A 27,405-nucleotide genomic window follows, 5' to 3' on the forward strand; every position below is an offset into this window, starting at 1 on the left:
GCTTGAACTCACAAACCATGAGATAATAACCTGAGCTGAAGCTGGATGCTCAACCGACTGAGCTACCCAGATGCCCCTATATTTACTCTGTGTGTGTGTGTGTGTGTGTGTGTGTGTGTATTTACTTTTTAATTGATATGTAACCACGGATTAAACTGAATAGGGTAACCCTTTCTTCTAGTAATTCTACTTTTGGGAATTCATTTTAAAGTAGTAACTTATAAAAGGGAAATATTTTCATCATATTACAATAATGGAAAAAGAAAGAAGTAAATTTATCCAATTATGGGGTGGTAACCACGTCAGTTATGGGCATCAAATCTATAGAGTATTCCACAGGTATTAAAAAATCCTAATCATGACCACTATGGCAACAAAGCAAAACTTTGCATCAAGGATAAATGAAACATTAGGACAATTGTGTGTGTGTAACTTGAGAACAAGTAGAAAAAAACACATGTAGAATTCATATTCACATAAAAAAGAGTAGAAAAAATATACGAAATTATTCTAGAAACACTTATGTGCCATTATTACAGAAAGGCGCCCTCTCCATTTTCCGAACAGCCTGTATTGTTGTTAGAGTATTTCTCAATTAACGCAACAAAAAGCTACCTGGATTAGCTGCCTTCTTGCGGCTCAGTCCTGCCAGAGGGACCCTCTAGAGACATGCCCCACCCTCGGCTATGGGGACTGCAAAGGGCCTTTCCCATTTCTGATGCTCTTACACACGACCCCACTCACTTGGGCTTGGCCAGGGGCTCTGGCTCCTTCCGGGCTTTTCCGACAGGATTTTTCTCAGCTTCTTCTGCCGTAACTAGGTGGAACTCGGCTTCAACCTTGCCCTGCACAAAGACAAAAGTTTCAGTTTCTAGTCACAAAGAGCTGCCGGGAGCAACGCCAACCTTCTAGAAGTGTACAGTGTGGGAGAATGCCAGGGAGTATTTTGACTATCCTGCTGCCTTAGTTTGAGAAAAATCGTTACCTTCCTGGTTCTGGGAGAAGCTATTTTTACGATGAACAGTGAAAGCTCTGAAATGATGATGCTGTTGAGTTTTGTGAAGGGAGAGGTCCCACCTGTACACATAAGACACATATATACTTGGTTGAATGTGCTATTTCATTTGTAATCGTTCAATCAATATCCGATTATAGAAACCCAGTAGCAATTAGGGATGCCTGGGTGGCTCCACTGGTTAAGCATCTGACTCTTGGTTTCAGCTCAGGTCATGATCTCAGTTTCGTGAGTTCAAGCCCCGTGTCGGGCTCAGCGCTGACAGCATGGAGCTTGCTTGAGATTCTCTCTCTCTCTCCCTCTCTCTCTGCCCCTCACCCACTCATGCTGTTTCTGTCTCTCTCAAAAAATAAACTTAGGAAAAACCCAGTAGCAATTAGAAAGGGGACTAATTACTTAAGTGACAGAACCCTTTTGAATCTGCTACAATCTTTCTTCTCTGTCAGCTCTCCAGAGGAAATTGGTGGGTGTGGCCCTACATTTGCCAAATGGCTTTTCTGTCATCCTTCATTGTCTCTGTTGTCTCCACAAATTTTTCCAGAATTATCCTTCTATTCTTGCACTTCCTCTTTCCTTCTCCTTCAGTAAGAATCAGCCCTTCTGGTTTGAAAATTGTCATGTGCTTCTTCAGAGTGCTGTGCCAGTTACTGGCACTGATCTAAGTCTTGGGTTATCAAAGGGTGAGACAGGACCACTGCAAAAGGGAAGGGTCATTCTTTCTTGTTCATTCAGTCATTCACTACTTTTGGGAACCCCCTGAATGTCAGACACTGTTCTAGACAATGGGAACTTAATGATTAAGAAAAACAGGATCCTTGGGGCCCCTGGGTGGCTCAGTCAGCTAAGCATCCGACTCTTGATTTTGGCTTAGGTCATGATCTCATGATTCGTGAGTTTGAGCCCTGTGTTGGGCTCTGTGCTGACAGTACAGAACCTGCTTGAAATTCTCTCTCCCCCTCTGTCTCTACCCTCCCTGCTCTCTCTCTCTCTGTCAAAAAATAAATAAGCTAAAAAAATTTTTTTAAAGAAAAATAGGATCCTTGATGTCCTGGAGCTCCTGTTCTTGGTGAAGGAGAACTTATCTCTTCTCCTTCGGTTTTGTGGACTGAAATTCAAGGTAACAGAATTGGTAGGGGACTGGAACATCATAGAAGTATTTTAGACCCACGCTTGTCATTAAAGTTTGTCTTTTGGAATTACATATGGATGGGGCATAACCTGATTTCCTATCCCAGTAAAAATATTTAAGGTTCTGATGAACCAATGGGCCTGTGTTAACTTACCTATTCACCCCCAAAATATCAGGACTCCTTAACAAGCAGGATGGTTGCTGGCACCCACAAAAATGTAATCATGGGATAAATTAGAGAGGAGTACTGTATCTGGAGTGGGGTTGAAGCCAGAGAAGATAACCCAGAGAAGAGGCAGTGGCATGGATGTCTGAATTAGTCAAGAAATTCAATGGGCTTATTACAAGTGAAGTCATGAGTTCAAATCTAGGTGGTCTCATCCATTTTTTAGACTACAACCCTGGCCCAACTCAGACCACATTACATGTCCTATGATCCAGAAATTTTCCTTAAAAGTATGTGTATATGTAGTCTCTCATTTCTGTTGACATACCTTGACCCCCATAGGTAATGACTTGCACACATAGCTACTCAGGAAACATTTGAAAACCAAGGAAGAAGGAATATAAAGCTTCTGTCCATTCTAGTCACCCCACACCACTCTGCCTGTATCAACAGTAGAGTGATAATACTATAACTCGAACTGTGATTGCAATGCTTTATTGGATGCCCACTTTGCCTATGTCCCTTCAATTGATCCATCAACCCATCTCAGCAACAAGCAAAGTAGGTCTCCTTTTTATCGATGGAGAAATGAAGCAATGGAGATCAAATGACTTTCCCAAAGTCACACAGTCAATAAGCCAACCAACTGGAACTTGAACCAAGGTCTGTATGATGCCAAACCTCATGCTCTTTCCATGAGAGCAGGCTGCCTCCCAATTTCTTCATGGATTTGCCCGATAATTGGACTCAAAGTTTTACAAGGACTTTCCTAACTCTAACATAAGATGATTGGCTCATGGCTTCATAATTGTCACTTAAAGGCATTTGTCTTCTTGGGCCTCAGATTCCATACCTGTCAAATGGCCAGATGTGCTTTAATGCAAATTCTAGTTTTCATGAAAGACAGGAGCCCCTGCAAGGCTTGACGGCTGGAAGAAACCCAAGAGGCCAGCCTACCACTCATGGCAGAGAGGTTTCCAATATGCAGAAAGGGCTTATTTCCAGAGGTCTTTCAGAGGTGACCTAATAAGCTCTACTGAGCAGTATATTTATATGCTAGGAACCTCATCCAAATCCTCTGTATTTGAGAGTCAGCTTAAGAGTTGCTAGCCAACTGCTGGGCTCCAGAATTTTGGTAGAGAGGACAAAAGTCAACCGTGGATAAGTTAGGACCAGAGTAAGAGGGTAAGAGGGTCACAGCTGCCTCTTCGTTGTGCACTGTTTAATAATCAGGCCAGCCACTGTGCTGTATAACTTGCATGGTGCTTCACAAGTACATTATTCCATTTAAACCTTCTGACAACTGGCAAAGTAGACAACATTTTTATTCCCATTCTATACCTGAGGAAACCAAGATGATGTTTGCTAACTTGTGTTACAAAGCCAGGATGTGCACCAAGGTGCTATGACACCAAATCGTATCCTCTGCTATTTAATGTGTCCAAGAGTCCCTTTTTTGTGGAAGAAAAGAAACAAGCTATTTATAACACTGAATAAAGGTGTCTTTTTTTGAAATGTTCAAGAGAAGCTCCATCGTCACTGCCGTGGCCCAGGCATTATAACATGTTTTTGGCTTCCATCTAAGGGATAACCTTGGGTAGCATAAGGATTATTACAGTGTAGCATAGCATAGCATAGTGTAAAAGCTGAGTGAAATAGGATTTGGGATAGACAGATCGGCATTTGACACTCGGCTCTGTCATTTGCTAGCTGTGCTCCCTTGGGTGAGTTATGGGCTTCCAACTCACTGTCCTGAGATGTTACCCACAGACTTGCTTTGAAAAATGAATGAAATAACACATATAGAGTGTTCAACCTAGTGTCTGGTAAATAGTAAACTCTTAAAAAATTATAGTTGCTACCTTCAACACTATTTCATGGATGGAAACACATAATTTGACAGGAAACATCTTCTCCCCCATAGAAAACACCCAGAGAAAATCCAGATTCCCACAGAGGGAAAGATGCAAAGAAAATTGAAGCAGAGAATATGAAATTAATTCTGCCCTAGGCACAGAAGTCATTGGTTATTATCACGAAGAGCCTTGCCCCCACTTACCCACCCTGCTCGAGTGGTCACAGAGCATTTTTTCTGATATCACACAGGCAGCAGGAAGAAAGTGTTTACTGACATATTCTGATAAATGCCACTCCTCATTCCGTATCTCTCCACACACGGGGTTCTCAGTTTTATTTTAATTATTGACATTCAACCAAGCACCAAGGAGAGGTCTTAAGCTAATAATAGCCTCCAAATGTAATTTTCAATCAGAGCTAGAAAAAAAATGGACAGCTTGAGAACTATCTGTTAACCTAATGACATCTATGGATGTTAGAAAATGATAAGGAAAGGTCCTGGAAAGACTGGATTGGTTGTACTGAGCGTGTTATTTATGGACTTCAAACTTCACCGAGCTCAGAGAGTGGATGCCCTGGGAGGAGGGGGGGAGGTCCTTTAGGTCAGACATGCCTTCTTCACCAATAATGATTGCTTATTAAAGCACGACTCTTGGGGCACCTGGGTGGCTCAGTGGGTTAATGGTCAGACTCTTGATTTCAGTTCAGGTCATGATCTCATGGTCATGAGATCGAGCCCCACGTCAGGCTCTGTGCCGAGCCTGGAGCTTGTTTGGGATTCCCTCCCTCCCTCTTTCTCTGTCCCTCCCCCACCACACTTGCACTCTTTTTTCAAAATAAATAAACATTTTTTTAAAACCACGACTTTCACTGGTATGAGATAAAGCATTTTCATACTTTAATGGTGGGGATGTGTGTGGCAAAGTCCTTTAGGGAGAGGAACACACGCATGTATACATACATGTATATGCACACATGTATGCATGCATACATGTAACGTCCATGTAAGTGTGTGTATATTACCTTAAATAATCATACTCCAGAAATTCCATTTGTGGGCAGATAAATTAAGAAAATAATTCAAAACTCAGAAAAATCTTAACATGCAAAGCACAGTCATTATTCTGTTGGATGTTCAAACTGTCCTATTTGTCACAAGGATACATCCCAGGCTCATCTTGTGTTCTATCTGTCCTAGACTTGGAGTCAGCCAAAGATACCTGGTTCTGTCAGTAGAGACGGGTATTTAGAAACCAGGATCCAATTGCTAGAAGTCTTCTTACTACTCGGTGATTTCATTTCTAGGTCCTTTGCAGAACTAGAAAAAATATTTTTAAATACGTAAGTCCATAATGATACCAGGGGAAAAAGATGCAAGGGGGGAAAAAAATCTCATTTTTTGGTTTCTTTTGAACCAATCCTTGACTCTAAAATGTGGTAATTGATGAAGAGAATTAAACATTTATCCTGTCTTTTTTTTTTCTCGAAGAGATGGTGACTATAATTTATCTCAATTTGTTGAGAGAAAGCTCTTCTTAACAGATGAATTCTTTTTTTATGAATATAATTTATTGTCAAATTGGCTTACATACAATGCCCAGCGCTCATCCCAACAAGTGCTCTCCTCAGAATTCTTACCAATAAATGGAAAAAGAATGATAGAATTAGACACATAGAAAGATGATAGGGATATATTGATAGATGGCTGGCTGGGTGGGTGGATACCTAGATAGCTAGAGGACAGACAGACAGGTAGATAGAGATGGATGGATGGATGGATGGATGAAAGGAAGGAAGGAAAGAAAGAAGGAATGGGTAAAGGAGGAAGAAAGGATTAGAAAAATCATTTTGCAACACTAATGAAATAATCAAGATCACCATTGGGTGAAAGGTGGTGGCAGGACAGTAATTTCCCACAGTATTAAAGTGTCACCCATTGCTTACTTGCTAATTGCAAAGAGGAAAATGTACCTTTACAATGAAGAGATCTCATGGTTACCAACGTGACCAAGTGAGCAAACACAGCATCACCACTAGTGAGGCCATCTGAGGGCATGTGCCTCCTGGCATGATTCAATATGAAATAAACAGTATCAGGTCTTAAGTATTACCAAAAATGTTTAACCTGAACCTGATAATGCCATTATACCTAACTTCTAGTTCATAAGAAATGTAGGGTCAGAGAATAAGATAAGCTTCATCATGAGAAAACGATGGGGCAAGTCAGGCCTATTTTCATCAAATAGGTAATGTCACGGGGACAAAAATGGTGGGAGACTGTTCTAAGACAAAATAGACCAAAGCAACACGTGAATTATGACTGAATCTGTTTTGAAAAAGAAAGAGCTATAAAATACATCTTGAGGGTAATAGGGTATCCTCCTTATAGCTGGAAAAATGAATACGGTATAGATATCAGATTAGGTAATAATTATTAACTTCTTATATGTGATGATGGCACTGTGGTTATGGACAAGAATGACCATATCCTTAGGTGATGTATGCTGAAGTATTCAGGAATTGTTAAAAAGAAAACCACAGGCCCATAGGTTAAGACCCATGTCAACAAATCAAGACTTAATATGTCCCTCACTATAGTCCCCTCCCCAACCCAGGAATTTAACCTTCAATCAGCTAATATGGAATTTCAATCTGGAAATTTATTGATAGACCCCCTTTGGTTCCTCTTAGGAGGGCACCTTGCCCAAATAATGCATTTCCTGCCAATAAATTCCTTTCTTTATGCCCTCTCTTTGCCTTTAAAAACCTTCCTTTTGTTTAAGTTGGGGGAGTTCCCCTACTTGCTAGATGGACGCGACCCTATTCATGAATTGTTTAATAAAGCCAATTAGATCGTTATATGTATCTGTTTGAATATCTTTTTTAACAAGGTATAGTGTTGGAATGTCTACAGTTTACTCTCAAATGGTTCAGCCAATAAGTACATGTGTGTGTGGAGAGGAGAGAAGGCGAGACTATATACTCACATATATAGACAAAATCGGTACAGCGAAGTATTAACAAGTGTTGAATCTAGGTGGTGGATATATGGTCGATCACTGTCCTATTCTTTCAACGTTTCCACATGCTTCACTTTTTTAAATGAATAAATGTTGAAGAAAAACACAAAGACTAAACTATTTTGAGCACTTCTCTTTTGAGAATACAGAGTTGATAATAACACTGATAATACAATGTAGGGGACTGCTCAATAGGACATCAAGCCCCCCCACAAAGACACTATTTTTCATATGGAATGATCACTACTATGTAAAATTGACCAAAATCCACACAAATTGGGAATAACCAAGACATTGGCAATAGCTTTCTTTGGGTTGTGTGCATGTGGGTACTATTTCTTCCCTTCTACATTCTTGTGTCTTTTAAATTTCCTATAAATGCATATTACCTACTCTGTCTTAAAATAATCTTCACATGAAAATACCCACTCTGCTCCTAGAGAATCTGAATTGGTTACATACTATTTAGATGATCTGTGTGTCTACCACCTCCTCGGCTAAGCTGTGAACTTCTGGATGCCAGGAATTTGTCTTATTCATTGTTGAACCTTTACCGTCTAGTGAATGAGCGTGTGGCTATCGTAGCCACTGACAATTGTTTTCACGCTAAACTAGAAACACAGAAACCTCCCTTTTAATTTTTTTAAAATATGAAATCTATTGTCAAATTGGTTTCCATACAACACCCAGTGCTCATCCCAACAGGTGCCCTCCTCAACGCCCATCACCCACCCTCCCCTGCCTCCCACCCCCCATCAACCCTCAGTTTGTTCTCAGTTTTTAAGAGTCTCTTATGTTTTGGTTCCCTCCCTCTCTAACCTCTTTTTTTTTTTTTTTTCTGTTGGTCTTCTGTTAAGACCATGGTCTTCTGTTAAGTTTCTCAGGATCCACATAAGAGTGAAAACATATGGTATCTGTCTTTATGTGGATCCTTTTAGTTTTAGTTGTTGGTGTTCTTGAGACTTAGCTGGGCTATTTAGTAGTCAATTTACAGGATTAACCTGTAAAAGAAACTTCTTGATCTTCATCTTCTAAAGAAGTGATTTCTTCAAAGGTTGCTTTTAGTAGGATAACACATACAATGCAACAGTACAATGTGTCTCACGAAGCACCTGTTCAATACACATTCCCCTCGTCCCAAGGGCACCCATTCTTTGGAAATCCCACCTGGAGATGTTCTTCTTACTATAAGGACAGCCAAATTCCACACTAGGAGCTTTGTGATCCAAATGTCTAAATTACACTGCCTGAGTGTACAGATAAGCAGCTTTAAAAATAAGCCTGGCAGGTGGCAGGGGCTGTAAGCAAATCCCTGCTGGGCAGCTGGTGACTGGAATGGAACAGTGACCTCCTGACTGCTGCCTTCAGGAAGGGGGGGGGGGGGGGGCGGTGGGGAAGTTCAGAAGCAGAGGGTGTCCATGCTAGAACGGCACCTTGCAGGCACCCAGTTCAACCCACTCCTTTTACAGACGTGGGAACTGAGACTCAGAGATGGAAGGACCTCAGGACGTGGTGGACCCCAACAGAGGTTTTCCATTTCGCCACTTTACTCCCAGCTGGTCCAGCTCCCTGCCACACAGGGAGGGGGCTACTGGTTTAGCTTCCTCCGTGTGGTTACTGGTTCCTTTAGGGAGAGAGAGGACGAGGGGCAGCTGGGTTATACCCGGGATTGTGGGCTTCCGGGTGGGTGGGGATGAAGTCAATTCTCATTTTCCCTTTAGGATGTGTAAGGACAAAACCAAATTAAAAATTAAAAATAAAAGGCTTACCATTCCTGTGGAAAGTAAAGGAAGAGATTTCCCTCTCCTTTTTCTAAGAGCATCACTGTAGAAACTGTAATTGTAAGCCCTTTCACCTCTCTTTGAAGTGGGTATAAATCCTCTTAAATACTAGATAGGCTCTTTGTCTTTAACACCCAGGAACTGCCTTTCCCGAAGACCTGGGAGCCATCTCTTTGAAAATTACACATCAAGGGGGACAGCACCCCTCCCACCCAGTTTCTGTGGGTGTCCGTCTCCAAGTTGCCTGTTTGAGGCTGATTCCCTAGTTTTGGGGCCCCCCCTCAATATTCTCCCTTATCCGGTCACACAGGATGCCCCGCTTCTAGTTACTCCACCTGCCAACCACCTCCAAACAGAGCAAACCTGAAACCTTCTCTTTTTTCCATCAGAAAGCTTCCCAACTCCCCTGTCTCGGAATCTCCATCAAACCTGGATGATGGTAGCTGACTCTTGTCATAGCAAAGCTCTAAATAAAGAGCCTGTTCTCATTCAGTAGGTCTTCGTTTCTTTTCACGGTTCTAAACACTTAATGTATATGGACTCATTTATCTGCTAAAACCCCATGAGATACGTATATATTATGAATCCCCACTTTAGAGATATGGAAGCTGAGGCACAGAGAGATTAAGTAAGTTGCCTCATGTCACACAGCTAGTTAGGAGAGGACAGGATTCAAACCTAAGCTGTTTTTAAAATCTTTGGTCTTAACCACTGCATAATACTTAATGCAGTCTAGAAAAACAGACTCTCACAACCTAAACACCCCTTCATCCATTCTCCATATGTCCTCAAACAACTTATTTGTATCCTCTGAACCTCCCACCATTAAAGCCTTCCTCTCTTTTCTCTTATTTCTTTGGCACATTATCCTCTGGTTTCTACAGCGACACTTAGCCTTACAAGTAATGTGTGCTGATGTATTTATTCTCAAAGAGGATTTGTTGAACACTTTCTATGTGCTCAGTACGCTGAATAAAAAGAGAAGGAAATCATATAATCTCTTTGACTGTTGGGTCAGTGTTGTAATTGTTTCTGAATTGATTGATTCAGTAAAAATTTACTGAGCATGTACCATGCGCCAGAAACCACGTTAGACCCTAAAACTTCTGAAAAGGAACAAAAAGAGAAAGCACAGTCTCTGGGCTCAGGTTGCTCCCAGCAGAGGAACCGTGACACATACAGACAATTGCAAATCTGTGTGACCAGAGCTCTGGAAGCATGAAGGTGGGCAAGCCTGTTCCCAGCCAGGGTACCGGGGAGGCTTCCCAGAGGGAGGTGACTGCTCAATGGAGTCTCAAAATACGTAAGGAGGAGGAGTTTTCCCCGAGAAGAAGGGAGCCAAGGCATTCGAGGCAGAAGCACCAGCTGACACAAGAGCAAGGGTATGGGACCGAACAGGGAGCGGCTGGGGAACGAGAGTCGCTGAGGGTGGCTGGCGCAGTTTGAGGGTAGGAGTGAAGGTGGAATTATGAAGGCTTCCAGAGTCTACACATGCTGTCTCCACTAGCTTATCCCCACTCGCTCCACAGTGCGTGCTAACCTGTGTCAGTCCTCACCATTCTGCCAACACCACCTTTTATTTATTTATTTGAGAGAGAGACAGCAAGCAGGGGAAAGGTGGGGGGGGGGGGACAGAGGATCCGAAGCAGGCTCTGCGATGACAGCAGCAAGCCCGATGCGGGGCTCAAACTCATGAACCCTGAGATCATGACCTGAGCCAAAGTCAGACACTCAACCAACTAAGCCACCCAGGCGACCTGGGTCTTGCTTTTTATATATTGAGATATAATTCCCATGCCATACAGTTCACCCTTTTGCAGTGCACAATAAAGTAGATCTTAGTATAATCACAAAGCTGTACAGCCATCAGCACTAATTCCAGAACGTTTTTATCACCCCCCAAAAGAAATCTGTGCCGGTTAGCAGCCACTCTGCATTCCCCTTCCCTTCAGCCCCTGGCAACCACCAATCTACTTTCTATGGGTTACCTATTCTGGACATTTCCCATAAATAGAATCATGTTGTATGTGGTTTTTCGGGACTGCCTTCTTTCACTGAGCATGTTTTCCAGGTCCATCCATGTTGGAGGCCGAATCAGCACTTTCTTCCTTTTTATGGCTGAATTATGTTCCATTGTATGGCTGTATCACCTTTTGTTTATCCATTTATGAGTCGAGGGACCTTTGGACATTTCCACTCTTGGGCTATCGTGAAGAGTGCTGCTATGAGCCTTTACAACACTCCCTTTCAAAAGGTCGCCATGACCTCCAGGTTGCTAAATCCAATGGACAACTCTCTGCTTTTTATATGACCACTCAAGGGCATCTGACACAGTAACCCAACTGTCCTTCTCCAAAGCGTCTCTTCTCCGGGTTTATGTTTCAGGTACATTTTTATCATTGTCTTCCTACATTTCTGCCTACTTCTTCTCCTTCTCCAATTGTGACCCTCTCCCACTCACTGTCCATATAAACAGCGAAGACTTGTGTTTCCTGTGCCATTCAGATCCTCTCACCTCCCTGACCATTCAGTGGCTTCCCATTGCTCTGAGAATAAAACCCAAACTTTTCAATATGGCGTCGTGGTCTGCATGATCCGGCTCTGGTCTCCCCTCTGCTGCACCCTCACTCCCTCCCATGCTCTGCTCATGACGGGGTCAGGGGAGGGAGGAGGGTTGGTTTGTTTTACTTTAGTTTCTCCCTCTCACCAAACTTATTCTCACCTCAGGGCCTCTGCCTGTGGTGTCTACTTGGTAACACATTTCCTTCTGTGTTTTTCTGACGGAAAACTACTACTTTTCCTTCTTCAGACCTCAACCTAAAAGTTTCACAGTCACAGAAAGGCCTCCAACCACCATACGGAGTGCGAATACCTGCAGTGGATATGCTTTAATTCAGCATGTTGTTTCCTCCCCGGTCCTTGTTAAGAATCTGCTTTCTTGGTGTGCCTGTGAGTGACTGCATTTGTGTGTGTCAGTCTTTGATGCTGGACTGTAGGCTCCATGCTGGCAGAGACTATGTCTGTTATTACTCATATTTTATTCCCAGGGCCTATCACTTAATAGATGCTCAATAAATATGTGTTGCATGAAATGAAAGAAGTAAGTGACACAGAAACTAAAAGAGAGTCAACTAGGGTCAAATGAAATAACAGAAGGGATCTGAACGTACTTGGCAAACTCTAAAGGGCTATAAAAGTGGAATAAATGACTGCCATTATGTAATCATGCATACATAATTACTGTCAATTATTTTATAGAAGCAGCAATTATGTCAAAACACACGAATTTGGATTTGGGGACTTGGCAATCCCATTTCCCAAACCCATACCGCACTCTGGCAACTCTGACTGGTGGGCAGGTAGCCTTCCATGTGGGGAGACTTGGTGCCTCCATGTTGCACCCCTCATGGTTCCTCTACTTGAAGTAGTTATCTACCCTCTTCTTCATCAAGAAAGTACCTTGTCGTCATCCTTTGTTCTTGAAAAACTGATGCTCTGCTTGACCCTCGACATCCTCAAAGAGAATCAGGTTCCCTTCCTCCTCTCTTTTCCTTCCCTGGGTCATACACGCTTTGACTACTTCATGCACGATGGGGTTGTTAACACATCCGTCCCTCTTGCTAGACTCTGAGCTGGTTGAACATAGAGGCCATGCTTCCTCTATTTCTGAATTCACCCATTCATCAATCAATTCATTGACTGAACATCTGTAATGTGCTAAGCCATGAGGCCTGGAACAGAGTACAGAAGTGGCCATGCAATAAACCCTCAACGTGTACTTGGCCAGAGGGGGAAGAATGAGCCTGCCTACAGCCTCATTCTCTTGACCCAACCTCACCAATCAGAGGCGGTTCAACTGAGAATGGCAGGAAGAGAAAACCTCCTCCAAAACACAATAAGACTAGATGCCACAGAGTAAGGCCAGCACCAGCCATTTACTGAGTCAGGTGCAAAGGGAATCCTTGCCTCATCCTCACTGGGCCCCTAGAGCAGCAAGAGAAAAACAAGTGTGGCCACAAGGGATACAACCCAGGTGTGCTTTTGCCACTAGGTACAGGAGAGGAGGGGAGAATGTGTTCTCTCCAGGAGGAGAAGGCAGCACAGAAAGGGGCCACCAATGCAGTCCCTTTTCTCAAGTGGGTCATCCACTCTCCCTTTCAGAAGACCAAGAAGGCTGCAAGAACTTCCTTCACAATACTTGTGAATGAGCTGAGCCCCTGCACCATGTACAGTCCAGACTGGGCTGGCAACGCAGGGAAAGGGGAAATGGCTCTCCCTGCTGCTACCCTCTCAAGGTAATTTTAAAAGTCTGGATCACTCTTAAAATGGAGTCTCTGCATTTAAGGGTGAAGGGATGAGGTCATTCCATTAAAATTGTACATTAGTCAAGACTTCATGCATAATTTCAAGAAACGTTGGGGAAAAAAAATAATGCCAGGGGCATACATTCAAGCCAAGAAGTTAGAAAACCACCCTGACATGGCTATTAAATCAAGTATGCTGAAATACAGAAGCTTAATGCATTTATAAAATTTTCAAAATTCTTGCTTCTCAGCGGAACCTTTGCCCTAAAGCACTCTGTGCCACTTCAAGGCACTCCAATCGAAGTTTACAAAATGACTCATTTAAAGGGCATGGTGTCCCCTGTCTGCCTCCCAACCCCCTCTCCTACAGCTGCCACTTACTGTGAGTTCTTTGCTTTTAGCAAAAGGCCACCAGCCCCGCACACGCTTTTGCTGGAATATGGAGATCTTGCTCTCCTCGCTTGCATTTTCAAACTTGGCGAGATCGCAGGCTTTGGCAGTCTTGGCGGCTCGGGGGAAGCTATTGAGGTTCATTTCCAGGGAGCCTGTGAAGAGATGCTCTTAACAGTTACAGAAGGGCTTTAGAATCCATCACCACCAATTATTCACCCACCCGTTCGTTCATTCATTCATCCATCCATCCATTCACTCACTGGTCATTCAACCAGTACACATGGGGTCACTAGCATGTGCTAGGTTTTGGGGATACAAATATGACCAAGACATGTACCAAATGTAGCAGGTAGTAGACAGGGGCAGAGCTACAATATATAACTTTCAAGCCTCAGTGTCAGGTGTCATCGCTGCTGGGCATCTTATCTACTCCCTGAATGTGTGGGATTACGTGCCTATCCTCTGAGCTCTCCTCTGCCTTAGTGTGGATCCACCTATAAGAACCTCCTCCCCCAGCTCACTTTCCTCTGAGTCCACTAACCCCCTCCAGGTGGGGGACCAAGCCTTATCATCTCTGTAGCTACTCTCCAAGACTTAGTGGGCTCCCCCAAAGTATTTGCGATGAGTGAATATTACAGAGGGGAAGATAAGGACATGAGAGTATTTTCTCTCTCTCTCTTAAATAACCTTTCCCTAGTACAGAAATAATATTTGTTAATTATAAGCATTTAGAGCACACACATAAGCAAAAAATTAATAGAAAAATTTTCCATAAAATGCCATCCCCCCAAAGTTGACCACTGCTCTCGTTAGTTCTTATCCTATGACAGTCATTGTTTCTTTGCCTGTCCCTGATTACCTCTGTCTCTGATACATATAAACATATATTTTACAGAAAGGGAATTTTTTTCTACACTCTTTGTTCACTTAGTGCATCCTGTATAACTTCCAACTCACTAAATGAATATTTTTAATGGCTGCAGGATTATCACTTTTTGGGTGCTTATTATGTATGAGTTTTTAAATTATATTATCACATGTACAGCTCTAAACACACTCTGAGGTATGTAATATTACTATCTCCATTTTACAACTGGAGAAAACTGAGGTACAGAGGGGACTAGTAACTAGCTCAAAATTTAACAGGCTTCTTAGTGGTAGAGCAAAGATGATTTTAAATCTGATTGAAATGTATCTTCTGGGACACCTGGGTGGCTCAGGCAGTTAAACGTCTGACTTCAGCTCAGGTCATGATCTCACGGTTTGTGAGTTTAAGCCCCACATCGGGCTCTGTGCTGACAGCTCAGAGCCTGGAACCTGCCTCAGATGCTGTGTCTCCCTCTCTCGCTCCCCCTCCTCCACTTGCGCTAAATAAATAAATAAATAAATAATCTTCCACCATAAGGATGTCCTGTAACTTACTCAGCCAATCCCCTACGATTGGCTATTTGGAGTGTTTCTAAATTTTTTGCTATCATAAATTGCACCGAAATTATCCTTGTAGCTAAATCAGACCGAACTCTCCCCAAACTGGGACAAAACCCTTAACATTAATCTGAGCTTTACGAAGTCACCGGCTTACCCAGAAAGTCATCTGAGGACAGTGTTTCAAAATCCCAAACCTGAAGCACCAACACGGCTGGTGTCTTACACTCCATCTTCTCTAAGGAAAAGATGTTCTCCCTCTTCGTAATGACCATTTGCTTCTCAGCTGGGAGGTACTGAAATGGAAACAGGAAGCGCCAGTTGAAGTTCCCCTCGCCAGTCAAGGAGTTGTAATGCACGTCTGTCTCCTGCTTGTCATCTTCCAAACCCTTTATCCACCTGAGCGAACACAGAAAAAGAATTACACACTCTGAGTCCATTATTCAGGCATCAGTATAATCAAGAGTGATTTAGCTAGTTTAATGTGGCCACAGCTCATAGTTTTCAAATGATGATATAGTTAGATTCAGATGGAAGTTTCCATCAAATCTGAAAGAGACAAATAGGAGTCAAAGGGTCTGAAACAGAAACAAGATTCTCATTCTAAGCTAGATTTGGGAAATGTCTTCAATTGCTCTGGGATAGCCCTGAAGCCCCATGCAATAAAGAAGGAAAACTCAGGGGCACCTGGGTGGCTCAGCCAGTTAAGCTGACTCTTGGTTTCAGCTCAGGTCATGATCTCATGGTTCATGAGTTCAAGCCCCACATTGGGCTCTGTGCTGACAGGGTGGAGTCTGCTTGAGATTCTCTCTCTCTGCCCCTCCCTCTCTCTCTCTCTCAAAACAAATAAATAAACATTAAAAAAAAGAGGGAAGGGGCGCCTGGGTGGCTCAGTCGGTTAAGCATCCGACTTCGGCTCAGGTCATGATCTCACGGTTCGTGGGTTCGAACCCCGCGTCCGGCTCTGTGCTGACAGCTCAGAGCCTGGAGCCTGTTTCAGATTCTGTGTCTCCCTCTCTCTCAGACCCTCCCCCGTTCATGCTCTGTCTCTCTGTCTCAAAAATAAATAAACGTTAAAAAAATTTTTTTAAAAAAGAGGGAAAACTCAGGAAATGTGAAGGGAAAGTGTAATCTGAGTTTCCTCTCCCTCTGGGCACTTTTAGTGAGGGTACCACCTCTGCACCCATTGCCCTGGGGCCTCTCTAATTGGTCTGGTTTAGACCCCTGGTATCAGGCCTATGATTGGCCCCCTCCTCTCTGGTTCTGGGCCTCCAAAACCCAGAGGTCTGGATCAATGTGGCACAGAGGGTAGAAGCCTGTCTGCACCCACCTGAATTCTAATCCTGGCTCTGCCATTACTACCCGGAAAGCCATGGATAAGCTATCTAACCCTTCTGTGCCTCTATTTCATTTGGAAAGTAGAAGCAATGACAGCACCTAGTTCATAGGGTTGCTCTGAAGAATTATATGAGGTAATAGCTGTAAAGTGCTTTGTGTCCTCCAAATTATATATAATGTTATCTCCTCTTAGTGTCATCTGCTCTCCCTCCTCAGTTTAGAGTAAGCTGCGATTAATACATTTTCCCCTAGTGCTTTATCCATGGTGAATTACTGGGCAAATAGGTGCTTTGAATTCAAACTAATTGATAATTCCAAACCATTTGCTTTCTGAAAGCAGACATCCCTTCCCCACAAGTCAGGGAAAGATAAAGAACTTCCACATCCCAGAGGAGCGCTACCACTCAGAGTATGGATGCAATTATTTAGGTAAAGATTGTGCTCCCTCAGCCAATCTATATGTGGTATCCATTATGAGCCAAGGAGTGTGCTAGCTGTTAGAGGAGTGATGGGAGCACAGAGATGGCCTTTGCCTTCATAGAGCTGTAGCCATAGAGGGAAGGGGACGGAGGGATGGAGGGGGTGGCAGAAGTCACCACTGAGAGATGTGCATATAACAAGGGAAAGAAGCTCAGCATCACTAAAGAGCAGAAAACAAGATGGGGCTGTAGAGATAGGAGGGGCTAGTCATACAGGATACTTTAGGACATATTAGGGATCTAAATCTTTATCCAGAGAAAATAGAACGTCATTAAAGAGCCTAAAGTATAGGGTTGACTTGATCAGATTATGCTTTGAAAAGATAACCCATGGTTCAACATAGAGAACACATTATCAGAGTCAAGAGTGAATACGGAGAGACCAAGCCACATGGTATTGGTACTTCGGTGGCCCCAGCAAGAAATGATGGAGGGAAATGGTTGTGGTGTGGTGAAGACGGGGAGAATGGACAGTGCTGGTGACTATTTGTAAAGCAAAATGGACAAGATTCAATGGCATACTAGAAATGGAGTCAATAAAGAAAAACGTTTCTTGTTTGGAGAAGGCAAAGACGTACCAAAACGAGGTGAGATGAGTTCACTGCTTCTGAGATGGGTTTTATCTAAGGGGACATGTTTGAATCACTTTACCATCTCATTTCCCTCCATGATTAAGGGCTCAAAGGAAGCGTACCAAGGTGTTTGTGTCATAGCCAATATGAGAGAGAGTGAGAGAGAGAGAGGGAGGGAGGGAGGGAGAGGGGGAAAATGTGGTTTCCTGAGTTCTAGGTTGGCATCTTTCCTTTTGGTAGAACTAGCGAAGAGTAAGGTGTGACTTTTAGCTTCTGTATTAGTCTTACAATGTCCTTAACACTGAATCTCTCATCATTGGTGCCACATCTCTCTACTTGTTTCAGGTGTAAAGGTATTTTGAATGTCACTCAAAAAGCTTAGGTATCCAACATTTAACTGAAAAGAGATGTTTATATAATATTTCCTCACAAAAATATTTTTATAAGATAATAATTCTTAGCAAAGTGACCAAAGAATATTTGACAAAGGAAGTGACCTTATCTAAGAAGGTGAGTAAGATGAACTCCTTCTATGGGAGGTGGGAGGACTATCTTCCAGGAGGCATAGGTTCAGTTAGGGGTTAAAGGAGGAAGGAGGGGAAGAAAAGGGGGCATGGAGTTTGTTGATGACCTTACCCTTTAACATAAATATCACTTGACTTTTGTCCTGTGAAGATATTCTCATCCTCTAAAATGACATCTTCAGTGTTCCAGATGATTACCCTCAATTCATACCTGGGATAAGGGAAGGCAGCATTAGGCTGAAGACCTTGAAAGCTGAACCAGCTGGTGTCTATGGGATTCTGGAATTCCTGTGAGTCTATAGGCTTCCTCAACATTACCAAGTTCAAAAATATCAACACTTAAGGTCTTGGTTCCATCAAAACCAAGTGTCCCAGCTTGAATCACCAAGGACATGAAGTTCTCTGAGCAGAAATTCCTTCCATTAGCTGATGTTTTTCAGAATGTTGCAGAATATTGAAGCTCCGTAGCCCCTACATAAAACAGGGGCCACCATTTCAATCATCACCACTGTTACCATTACTATCACTTGCCCCTGCTGTAAATGGCCAGATGGGAATGAGATGTGATTATCAGGTGCCAACTGATCAATGTAACCAATGTTACAATGCAAGAATCAATGTAATTGATCAAATGTCATGGTCTTTTGGTCTGCTACCATGGTCTCTTCCCCTGAATGTAGGGCTGCAGATGACTTACCCTTTCGGTTGCCTTGGCGAAATGTCAACTGGAGGTCCAGGTTGAGGCATATCTTTGGGAAACATGTCCACCCACATCTGCAGGCGGCCCTTTTTAAGAAAAGATCTCCTTTAACTCTGGTGGGGGTATTGCATGGGCAACTGACTTCATGGTTTTAACATATCCCTTTACTAGAAATGGATATTAGCTATATATCATATCATATCTTATCATGTCATATGGATATTATTCATATTATACATGTTTAGAATATTTGTTGACAAAGACAGAACTTACATTTCTGTTAAGAATTAGAGCATATGTTAAGAAGAAGGTAAAGGATAAGCTAACCCTTATTGAGCACCTACAATGGGGTAGACACAGTGCTGTGTATTTGATAAACATTACATCAATTCTCCCAATATCCTCAGTGGGTAGATGTTATTATTCCTACTTGACAGATGAGAAAACATCTTGCCCACACTTACACAGACAATGTGTAGCAGAGTCTGGATTCAACCTTTGTCTGTTGACTCCAGAGACTCTGCTTTTTCTATAAACTCCTAAGGACTAAAAAGGTAATACTATCTGTCAGAAGGATCATGCTTCATTGTTTCCAATGTGCCTTAACATCATTATCTCCATTACTGCTTACCCTGCCACCCGCCCGTGTTACACATTAAAACAAAACAACTAAGACTCAGGGAAGTCAAATGATATGAATCCTGTGGCTAACTAGTGGCAGAATAAGGCCTCCTATCCCTTGCTTTGGACTCCATGCATCAGAATTTACCCTGTTGCAAGGGATCCGAGAGCCCATGTGGGGAGAAGGTGCAGTGGATTCAATGCTCAGCTCTGTTGTATACATTCTAAGTACTCCATCAGCTCAGGCAAGAAGGTGAGTGACCAATAAGGACTGGGATGGTCAGGGGAGATTTTATAAGAAAAAAGGAAGGGAAAGAAGGGAAGGAAGGAAGGGAAGTTAGGGAGGAAGGAAGGAAGGAAGGAAGGAAGGAAGGAAGGAAGGAAGGAAGGAAGGAAAAGAAGAAGGAAGGAAGGAAGGAAGGAAGGAAGGAAGGAAGGAAAAGAAGAAGGAAGGAAGGAAGGAAGGAAGGAAGGAAGGAAGGAAGGAAGGGAAAGAAGAAGGAAGGAAGAAAGGAAGGAAGGAAGGAAGGAAGGAAAGGAAAAAAGAAGGAAGGAAGGAAGGAAGGAAGGAAGGAAGGAAGGAAGGAAGGAAAGGAAAGAAGAAGGAAGGAAGGAAGGAAGGAAGGAAGGAAGGAAGGAAGGAAGGCAGGCAGGCTGGCTTCCAACAGAGCAGGGAGGATTTGTAGGATTTAGGTGAAGGAGAGGCTTTGGCCAGAAAAGACAAGAGCTTTCCTGGGGAAGGGACAATGTCAGCAAAGAGCATTTGGGAAGAGAAGGACCAATTAACGAAGGATTACAATCCTAAAGAGATATCAACGTTCACTTGTAACCAAACAGCCACACAGTAAAATGAAAGATACCAGTAACCAAAAGATTTTAAATATCTGGTAGTAAATTTCAGGAAACAATCATAGGCTTCTACATGTGATAGAGCTTATCTTTTCAAGGCACTCTCCCACACGTGTTGTCACTAGTGCTACACCCCAACACCACTGAAATTGCAGTGTGGGTGTTCCTGCTCCATTAGAGTCAAGCTTGTATGTTTTGACCAAGTGACACGGTGAGGGAGTCCAGGGCTGGGACAGGAGTATAACTCAAACTGCCTGGGTAAAACCCCAGCTCTACTACTTAGCTGCCGATTAACTTTGAGCAAGCTACTTAAACCCTCTGAACCTCAATGTCTGCATCTTAAAAGTAAGGATCATAGTAAGTACATCATGAGGCTGCATTAAGGAGTAAGAGTAAGGTGGTCCACATGCCCCTATTTGTCTAGGAAAATCCTGGTGGTGTCCCTGGTGGCCTCTTTCACTCTGAAAATGGTCATCATTTGGATAAACAATTCTATGGTCATCCTAATTAGGTGAGATTTTATGTAAAGGGCTTAGTACATAAGTACATATTAATTATGTACCTATGGTTGATAAGTACATATTAAGAAGGCTCTTAATAAAGTTGATCTTCTCTTCCCTTCTCACTCATAACCCAGATCTCTGGTTATTTTTTCCACACACTTCCTCTTGCCAGTTCTTCAAAATAAGTCACCAGCTATTGCTTCTCTGGGAAAACTAGTGAACTGTGAAGTTACTGATAGATTCTGGACAAGGTCTTTTGGCTTCTCAAATATCAGCATTCTTTCCAGAGTTTGATAACTCAAATCCATTAAAAAAGCAAAAAGCACTAAATCCAACTCTGGCTTTAGGGCAGAACTTCTCACCCTCAACATTATTGACATTTTGGGCTGAATAATTCTTTGTTGCAGAAGGCCGTCCGTGCAGCATGGGATGTCTAGTTGCATCTCTGACCTCTACCCACTAAATGCCAATAGTACCCCCACCCACATGAGACAACCAAAAATATTTCCAGACATTGCTAAATGTTTAGGGCAGGGAGGCAAAATTGTCCCTGGTTGAGAACCATTATTCTAGGACACATAAGATTAACTTTTAGGGATGAAGCCCTATTCCTTGGGGGTGAACACTCCAGTTGGGGCCAGAACTGCCTTGGCCACTACCTGCTCCATTCCTGGCTTATCCTTGTGGTACAGCGGCCGAGTTTCTATGTGCTCAGGAACCAGCCTACACCCAACCTCTGGTATATCCTCCCAAGAATGTAAAACCCTGAGGGCCAGGTGCTCGTAAGACTCCACCGTCTCATCTGCATGGAAGAAAAAGAAATAAAGACAGTTGTCAGCTATAAGTGCTTGCAATGGAACAGTGATGGGCTGTCGGGAGCACTTTTAAACTCTTCCTTAAAGGTTAAATAAGTATATTGAGGCACAGGGAGAGAGCAAAAGAGAACAAGGACAAAAAGAGAATGGAAAGAGGTAGGGGTGGAGTGAAGGGAAGGGAAGGGAAAGAGACAGGAGGTTTAGAGACTGGGAAGTGAGATGGGTTGAGAAGAAGACCAGAGAGCAGTCAAGGTCTCAGAGTCCGGGGCTCCATTTGCCCCTTGAATCAGATTTCTCTAGAGTCTATGAACTACAAGCTTGGCTTCAAGACACTGGAAAGGGTATATTTCCTGGAGATTTAAGATTGTTTGCTAATGCCATAGTGTGAGAGGGCCTGGTGAATCAGGGTGACCCTGAACAAGGTGGTGAAATCACACAATATGTGTTCATGGAGGTCTTGTCTTTCCTCATTGTTGCTCCTTTCTAGCAACACACTTGCTTATAGGAAAGGTTCTCTGATCTGTCATCTTATCAAAGAAGGCAATACGTAATAAAAACTACTGGTAGAAAAAGTACTTGCAAAAATAACACAAAAATTGTTGGAAAAAAATCAAATTGTTTTGATAAAGTTCAGAATGGCCTAACTTGACATCTGGAAGTCGAGCTTGGTTTTAGAAAAAGGCCACACACACAGGCAGATCCCATAACAGCAATAATTACAATCAGTAAAAGTTGATGGGAATGAACACATAATCAATGAACTAAATCTTTTGTCATAAAGTTTAATCAGCCGAGTACAGATTTGATGAACATCCTTTCAGATTTCTGACGGGCAAAAACATGGTTTCATCGTGAAATGTAGAATATGGACCAAGGAACGAAATTGGCTTTAATAGAGTATATTGTGAAAAAATATTTTTCTCAACAAAAATTCATTAATCTGTTATTAACACACTATTCAAATGTCAAGTACTCTGCCTGCAAAAACCTTCAAGAGGTTTCTGAAGTTAAAATAACAAGGTGAAAAGAAATGTTGGATCAAAGTGGTGGGATCAACATAACAGTGTGAAAAGATCCGGAAATACGTCCTTAATTGGGTTCTCTGCATCGGACGCTCTGAACCTAGGTTTTGCAGGTATGTAGCCTGGCACCTATGGATTTGCATCAAATGGACTGGAACGGCATTACAAGAATTGTTCTGCATCGTTAAAGTAAACGTGGCTTTTCTTTTCTCGTCCAAAGTTTAAGAAAGCCTCCCTGGGATCTTCCTGGTATGTCCCAGTATGTTATACGGAAAATCTGCTTCTTGGTAGCGAAGTAAGAGAGTTGCTGGTATAATATGTGTGAGGGTAATTTGGATCGTGTCCAGTGATTTACCTTATATAATATTTATTTTGAGGTTACTGCCTAACCTTCCAACGCAACACTCCTATTTAGGTGATACGTGCTATAAAAATATCAGAAGTGTGCAAAAATATGTATGAGGAAGTTCATGGTAGCATTGTCCAAAAAAAAAAAAAAAAAAAATGGACACAATGTAAATAAAGGACACAGCCTTAAAAGGAAATATTATAAATAACAGTTCGAGGAACAAAGGAGAATTGTCATAACACCAGCATGCAGCATGCTTATTTCTGAATTTGAGGATTAGGAGTGATTTTCTACCACGAGCATGAATTACTTTACAATAGATGACTGCAGTCCCCAGCCAGAAATACCACCGGAGCAGGCTTTTTAAAAGAAAAGCAACATCAGCAGGCTACACTGTGGGAGTTACCAGTGTCCTCCTCCGTGAAGACTGTTTTTCCAGAAAAGACCTGGTTTCCTATCTGTATTTTCCCAGGGCGAAAGTAGGGTCCATCCAGTTTATTGTCTTTGCAGAGCTTCGTGAGGATCTCGGTGGGTTTGGAGGTGTCTCTCCAGGCATTGTATCCTTCTCTGAAAAGAGGAGGAAGGATGGATAGGGTGAGGCCTGCCTTCCCCTGGGAGGACACCCTCAAGGTATCCAGTAAAAGGACCACCGAAGTGGGATCCGTGGTTTCCTTCCGATTTCTTGCCGCTCCATACACTTGGGGCTAATGCGTTTTGTTTTGTTTTCTCTCTTTGGTGGTCAATACCTCAGCATCTGCATGCTCGTATGAAAGGCAGGACTTCGGAGTAGCTTGACATAAAAGTCCACTAAGGTAGTTCTTGGTTTTGGTTTTGTTTTTGCTTTTGTTTTAGCAATGTACCTTAAAAAAATTGAGGGGAAATTCACATAACATAAAATTGAGCAACTCAGTGGCATCAGTACATTCATAATGTTGTGCAACCACTGTCCAGTTTCAAAAACTTTTCATCACCCCAAAAGAACACCTGTACCCACTAAGTGGTTGTTCCTTAATCCCTGCCTCTCCTCAGCCATTGGCAGCCAGCCATCTGCTCTCTGTCCCTATGGGTTTCTTGGCATGCAGTTCTGCTTTTGTCCTGTCCCTTGCAGAAGTGCCATTTGACTACTTCTTCTAAGAGGAAAGCCTAGCTCATCCCTTCAATTTCTCTGCTCCTTTCTCCCCCTCTTCCCCCACCAAAATCCTAGTGGAGGCTCATGTCACAGGTATAGCGAGTCTAGGTGTGCTGTTTCTCTAATCAGGGATTTTTCTGGTGGTTAGTTTCTCAATCTTCCCAACCCCTTCTTCCCTTAAACACCAGCTGTTTGGTTAAAAAATATTAACTCGCAATGAAATGCTCCCTATGAGCCACGACCAAGACGAGCTTGACTTCTCTGCTCATTGGGACACAGGATCCATCAGAATGAAACTTAAGTATTTAAATCAATCAAAACTTAACTATAAAGTGGTTTTCCTACATTGTGCCAGAGGCATGAGGATCCTGAAAACTTCATCCAAGCCATGCCCAGAGCCATACATACACAGGCCTCCCCAGAAACAGGTGCTCTTGTTTGGTTTTGTTTGGGGGTGCTCTTGGGGGGGGGGCTCTCATCTATTTGTGTTAAGTTTATTTCTTCCGAGAAAGAGAGCACAGGCATGAGTGGGGAAGGGGCAGAGAGAGGGAGAGAAAGAATCCTAAGCAGGCTCCATGCTGCCAGCACGGAGCCCCATGTGGAGCTCCAACCCACAAATCGTGAGCTCATGACCTGAGCCGAAATCAAGAGTCAGATGCTCAACTGACTGAGCCACCCAGGCGCTCCTATTTTTAAAAATGTACCAAACGAAGGTTGTAACTCCCTTGACTAAACTACCCTGCTCTCTGTTAGTTCTGCCATCAGGAAATTCTTCTGAACAGAAGAGACACCACACTGGCCTGTGGCTTCCTCCCCTGACTTCAGAGCGAGAAGAGCCAACCATTCTCTGAAGGGCACCTTCTCAGGTACTTTGGACGTGTAAACACCCCGGGGCGGGGGCGGGGGCAGAGGGGGGTGTTATACATTCACCAGAGTCCCCAAAACTGACCTGGATTTCTAGGCTATCAAAATAATGATTTCAAAAAATACTTAATGACACTAAATTAGTGTCACCAATGCTCACAAGAGTAGGTGACAACAAGCAGCTTACAAAATGACATGGATAGATAGTATGAGGCCAACTTTGGGGGAAAATGGCATAGGAAAAATCCTGAAAGGAAATACTGCAGACTTTTTTTTATAGAAGTTATGTCTGGGTGGAATAGTTTGAGCATAACTTTGTACTTTTCTGTATTTCCTCGATTTTCTGCGATGAGTACACATTATTTTACATTCAAGACAAATATTTCTAAAATTACACCACGGACATCTAATGAATGTTTTTATATTTTCCTGGCTGACATTCGTAAGATTTTTCTTTTTTCTGGAGATATCAGATAAAACACACTTAAGGAAATATAGAGCTGAGTGTCTAATACTTTGAAATGAAGCAGAATTCAAAATCACTGTAAAGAGTCAGAGCTGGGTCCACTCCTCCCTCTTTGTAAGGCAGGGATAGCACCTCACGGACTTGAGAGAACAGAATGAGGTGTAGTGTCTGCCATGTCCCAAGCACTCAGGAGAGGTCATTATAATTGACTGGGACTTGGGTATTGGTATTCTGCTAATAATTCTCCTAACATCAGTCTTCGCCAGGAAAGTCTGCCCACTGGGCCCGGCCAATTGAGTGAACGTGTATAATTCAGCTCTTGACTCTTGAAGACCCTGCCCTGGGTTCTGAATCAGCACTGCCTCCCCAGCCCCAACCCTGCAGTTCAGTGAACGATTTCCCCAACCAGCCCTGCTGACATGGAACCCCTCTGGCACATTCCAGCTGGCCTTCCCAGAGCAGGCCGGTGTGAGGCACGGCTGCTGAACACCAGCAGTGCCCCCCCTCCCCACGCCCCCACCTCCCAGCTCCCCGCAGAAAGAACCTACATCTCGTACTGGCTCTGCAAGCCACAGCTGGCTCGGTGTCTGCTGTAGAAGCGGTTCTCCAGGTCGATCCGGGTCTCGCCAATGAGGTCATCTGTCCCGATCATGTCATGGTCGTAGATGAGGATGGAGAGCAGGGACTCCTTCGGGAACGTGGCCTGGATCTCAAATGACCTGTGGTCCAAGTAAAGGCATTAGGAGTCAACAGCATCTGACAACACAGGGAGCGTCTGCCAGCTCTGCTTTTAGCTAGCCTGTGGTTCTCACGAACTCGCTCAACACTCGGCAACTCAACGAATACTTAGCAGGTATTTATTTGGTTTAGCGTTTCATTGAGATTCGATCAATTTCCAATTCTGTGGTCAGTTTCCAGTAGCCCATAGTCTCCCCTTCCATGGGCTGCACCCTGCAATCATCCAGGGTGACGGCAAGATGGGTGTGAGAAATCTGGAGGGTTTGCTCTTGAACAGAACTGGCTTCCAATGTTTTTTTTTTTTTTCTTTTCTTTTTTTTCTAAAGTAGGCTCCATGCCCGGTGGGGAGCCCATTGTGGGGCTTGAACTCACAAACCTCAGATCAAGACCCGAATGGAGATCAAGAGTTAGAAGTTCAAACGACTGTGCCACCCAGGTGTCCCCTAACTTCTAATTCTGGATTTGAATCTGCAACTTGTCAGGTTTAAAACTTTGGGAAAGTTATTTCATCCCTCTCAGCCTCCTTATGTGTAAGTGGGGATCAATATGTCTTCTTTGCAATATAGCATGGTCGTTATATGTGATATTGTTCACACAAACCACACATTTAGCGTCCAGGTATTCAACTGGTCCCCAATCATTGCCATTCCCTTTCCCCTTCATTGTTCCTTTGTCAGGGAACGTCAGCTGAGTTTGTTTTAAATGAAAACCCCTCGGAAGATGGAAAATCCCAAAAACAGAATTGTAGGACTACAAAGCCATCTCTGGAAAATTCTGAGCCCCTCGACAACAGAGACCTGCCTCCTTCAGCTGCACTGCTGAAGCCCTTGCTTTTCCTGCAGAGAGCACACAATTGAATGTTCCTCTGAACTGGAAGGGATCTCAGGGATCAGCATATCCAACCTCTTCACTTTACAGATAAGGAAATTGAAACACAGAGAACATAAGTGACTTGCCTGCACCTGACCATTAATCAGGTCAAACTAGGATCAGTGCCAGCTCCCTGACCCCCTAGCTTTAAGCTCATTCCCTGATGCCACACCAATGCAAGGTGCTGAAAGGAAAAACATTGCTGTGGGGTTTCCTGGGACAATGTGTTATCCATGCTGCTGAGCATTAGAGGAGATAATTAATACGTTTTGAGTGGATTTGGCGAAGTGTCTTCTCGAAAGCATAGTCAAGGACGCACCAGTGTTCTCCAGCTGTTTCTAACTCTGGCTGCCCTGGGACAGGTGGGGTGGGCTGGTCTGTGAGCGAGGGGCCAAGAGGAGAAGGGAAGGAAGGGAGAACGGAAGGCCCCGTTACTTCCTTCCACGTCCGCAGGCCTGTCTGGGCTGCTGCCTTGC

The 27,405-nt window shown here is 43.3% G+C and overlaps 1 protein-coding gene across 1 annotated transcript in view; it reads right to left on the reverse strand.

The window, feature by feature from the left end:
* The window catches only part of FER1L6 (fer-1 like family member 6), a 156,230-nt gene that overhangs the window by 2,403 nt on the left and 126,422 nt on the right, over positions 1–27,405 (reverse strand). The window contains exons 33-40 of the mRNA XM_025922674.2: positions 25,870–26,040; positions 23,269–23,429; positions 21,336–21,478; positions 18,701–18,789; positions 18,116–18,214; positions 15,248–15,489; positions 13,654–13,817; positions 745–845 (exon numbers count right to left, since the gene is read on the reverse strand). Of these exons, the coding sequence (XP_025778459.2) occupies positions 745–845; positions 13,654–13,817; positions 15,248–15,489; positions 18,116–18,214; positions 18,701–18,789; positions 21,336–21,478; positions 23,269–23,429; positions 25,870–26,040 (1,170 nt within the window). The remainder of the gene's footprint in view (positions 1–744; positions 846–13,653; positions 13,818–15,247; positions 15,490–18,115; positions 18,215–18,700; positions 18,790–21,335; positions 21,479–23,268; positions 23,430–25,869; positions 26,041–27,405) is intronic.

Source organism: Puma concolor, chromosome F2 (genome assembly GCF_028749965.1).
Source record: "Puma concolor isolate L17-30 chromosome F2, mPumCon1.1.hap2, whole genome shotgun sequence".
NCBI lineage: Eukaryota > Metazoa > Chordata > Mammalia > Carnivora > Felidae > Puma > Puma concolor.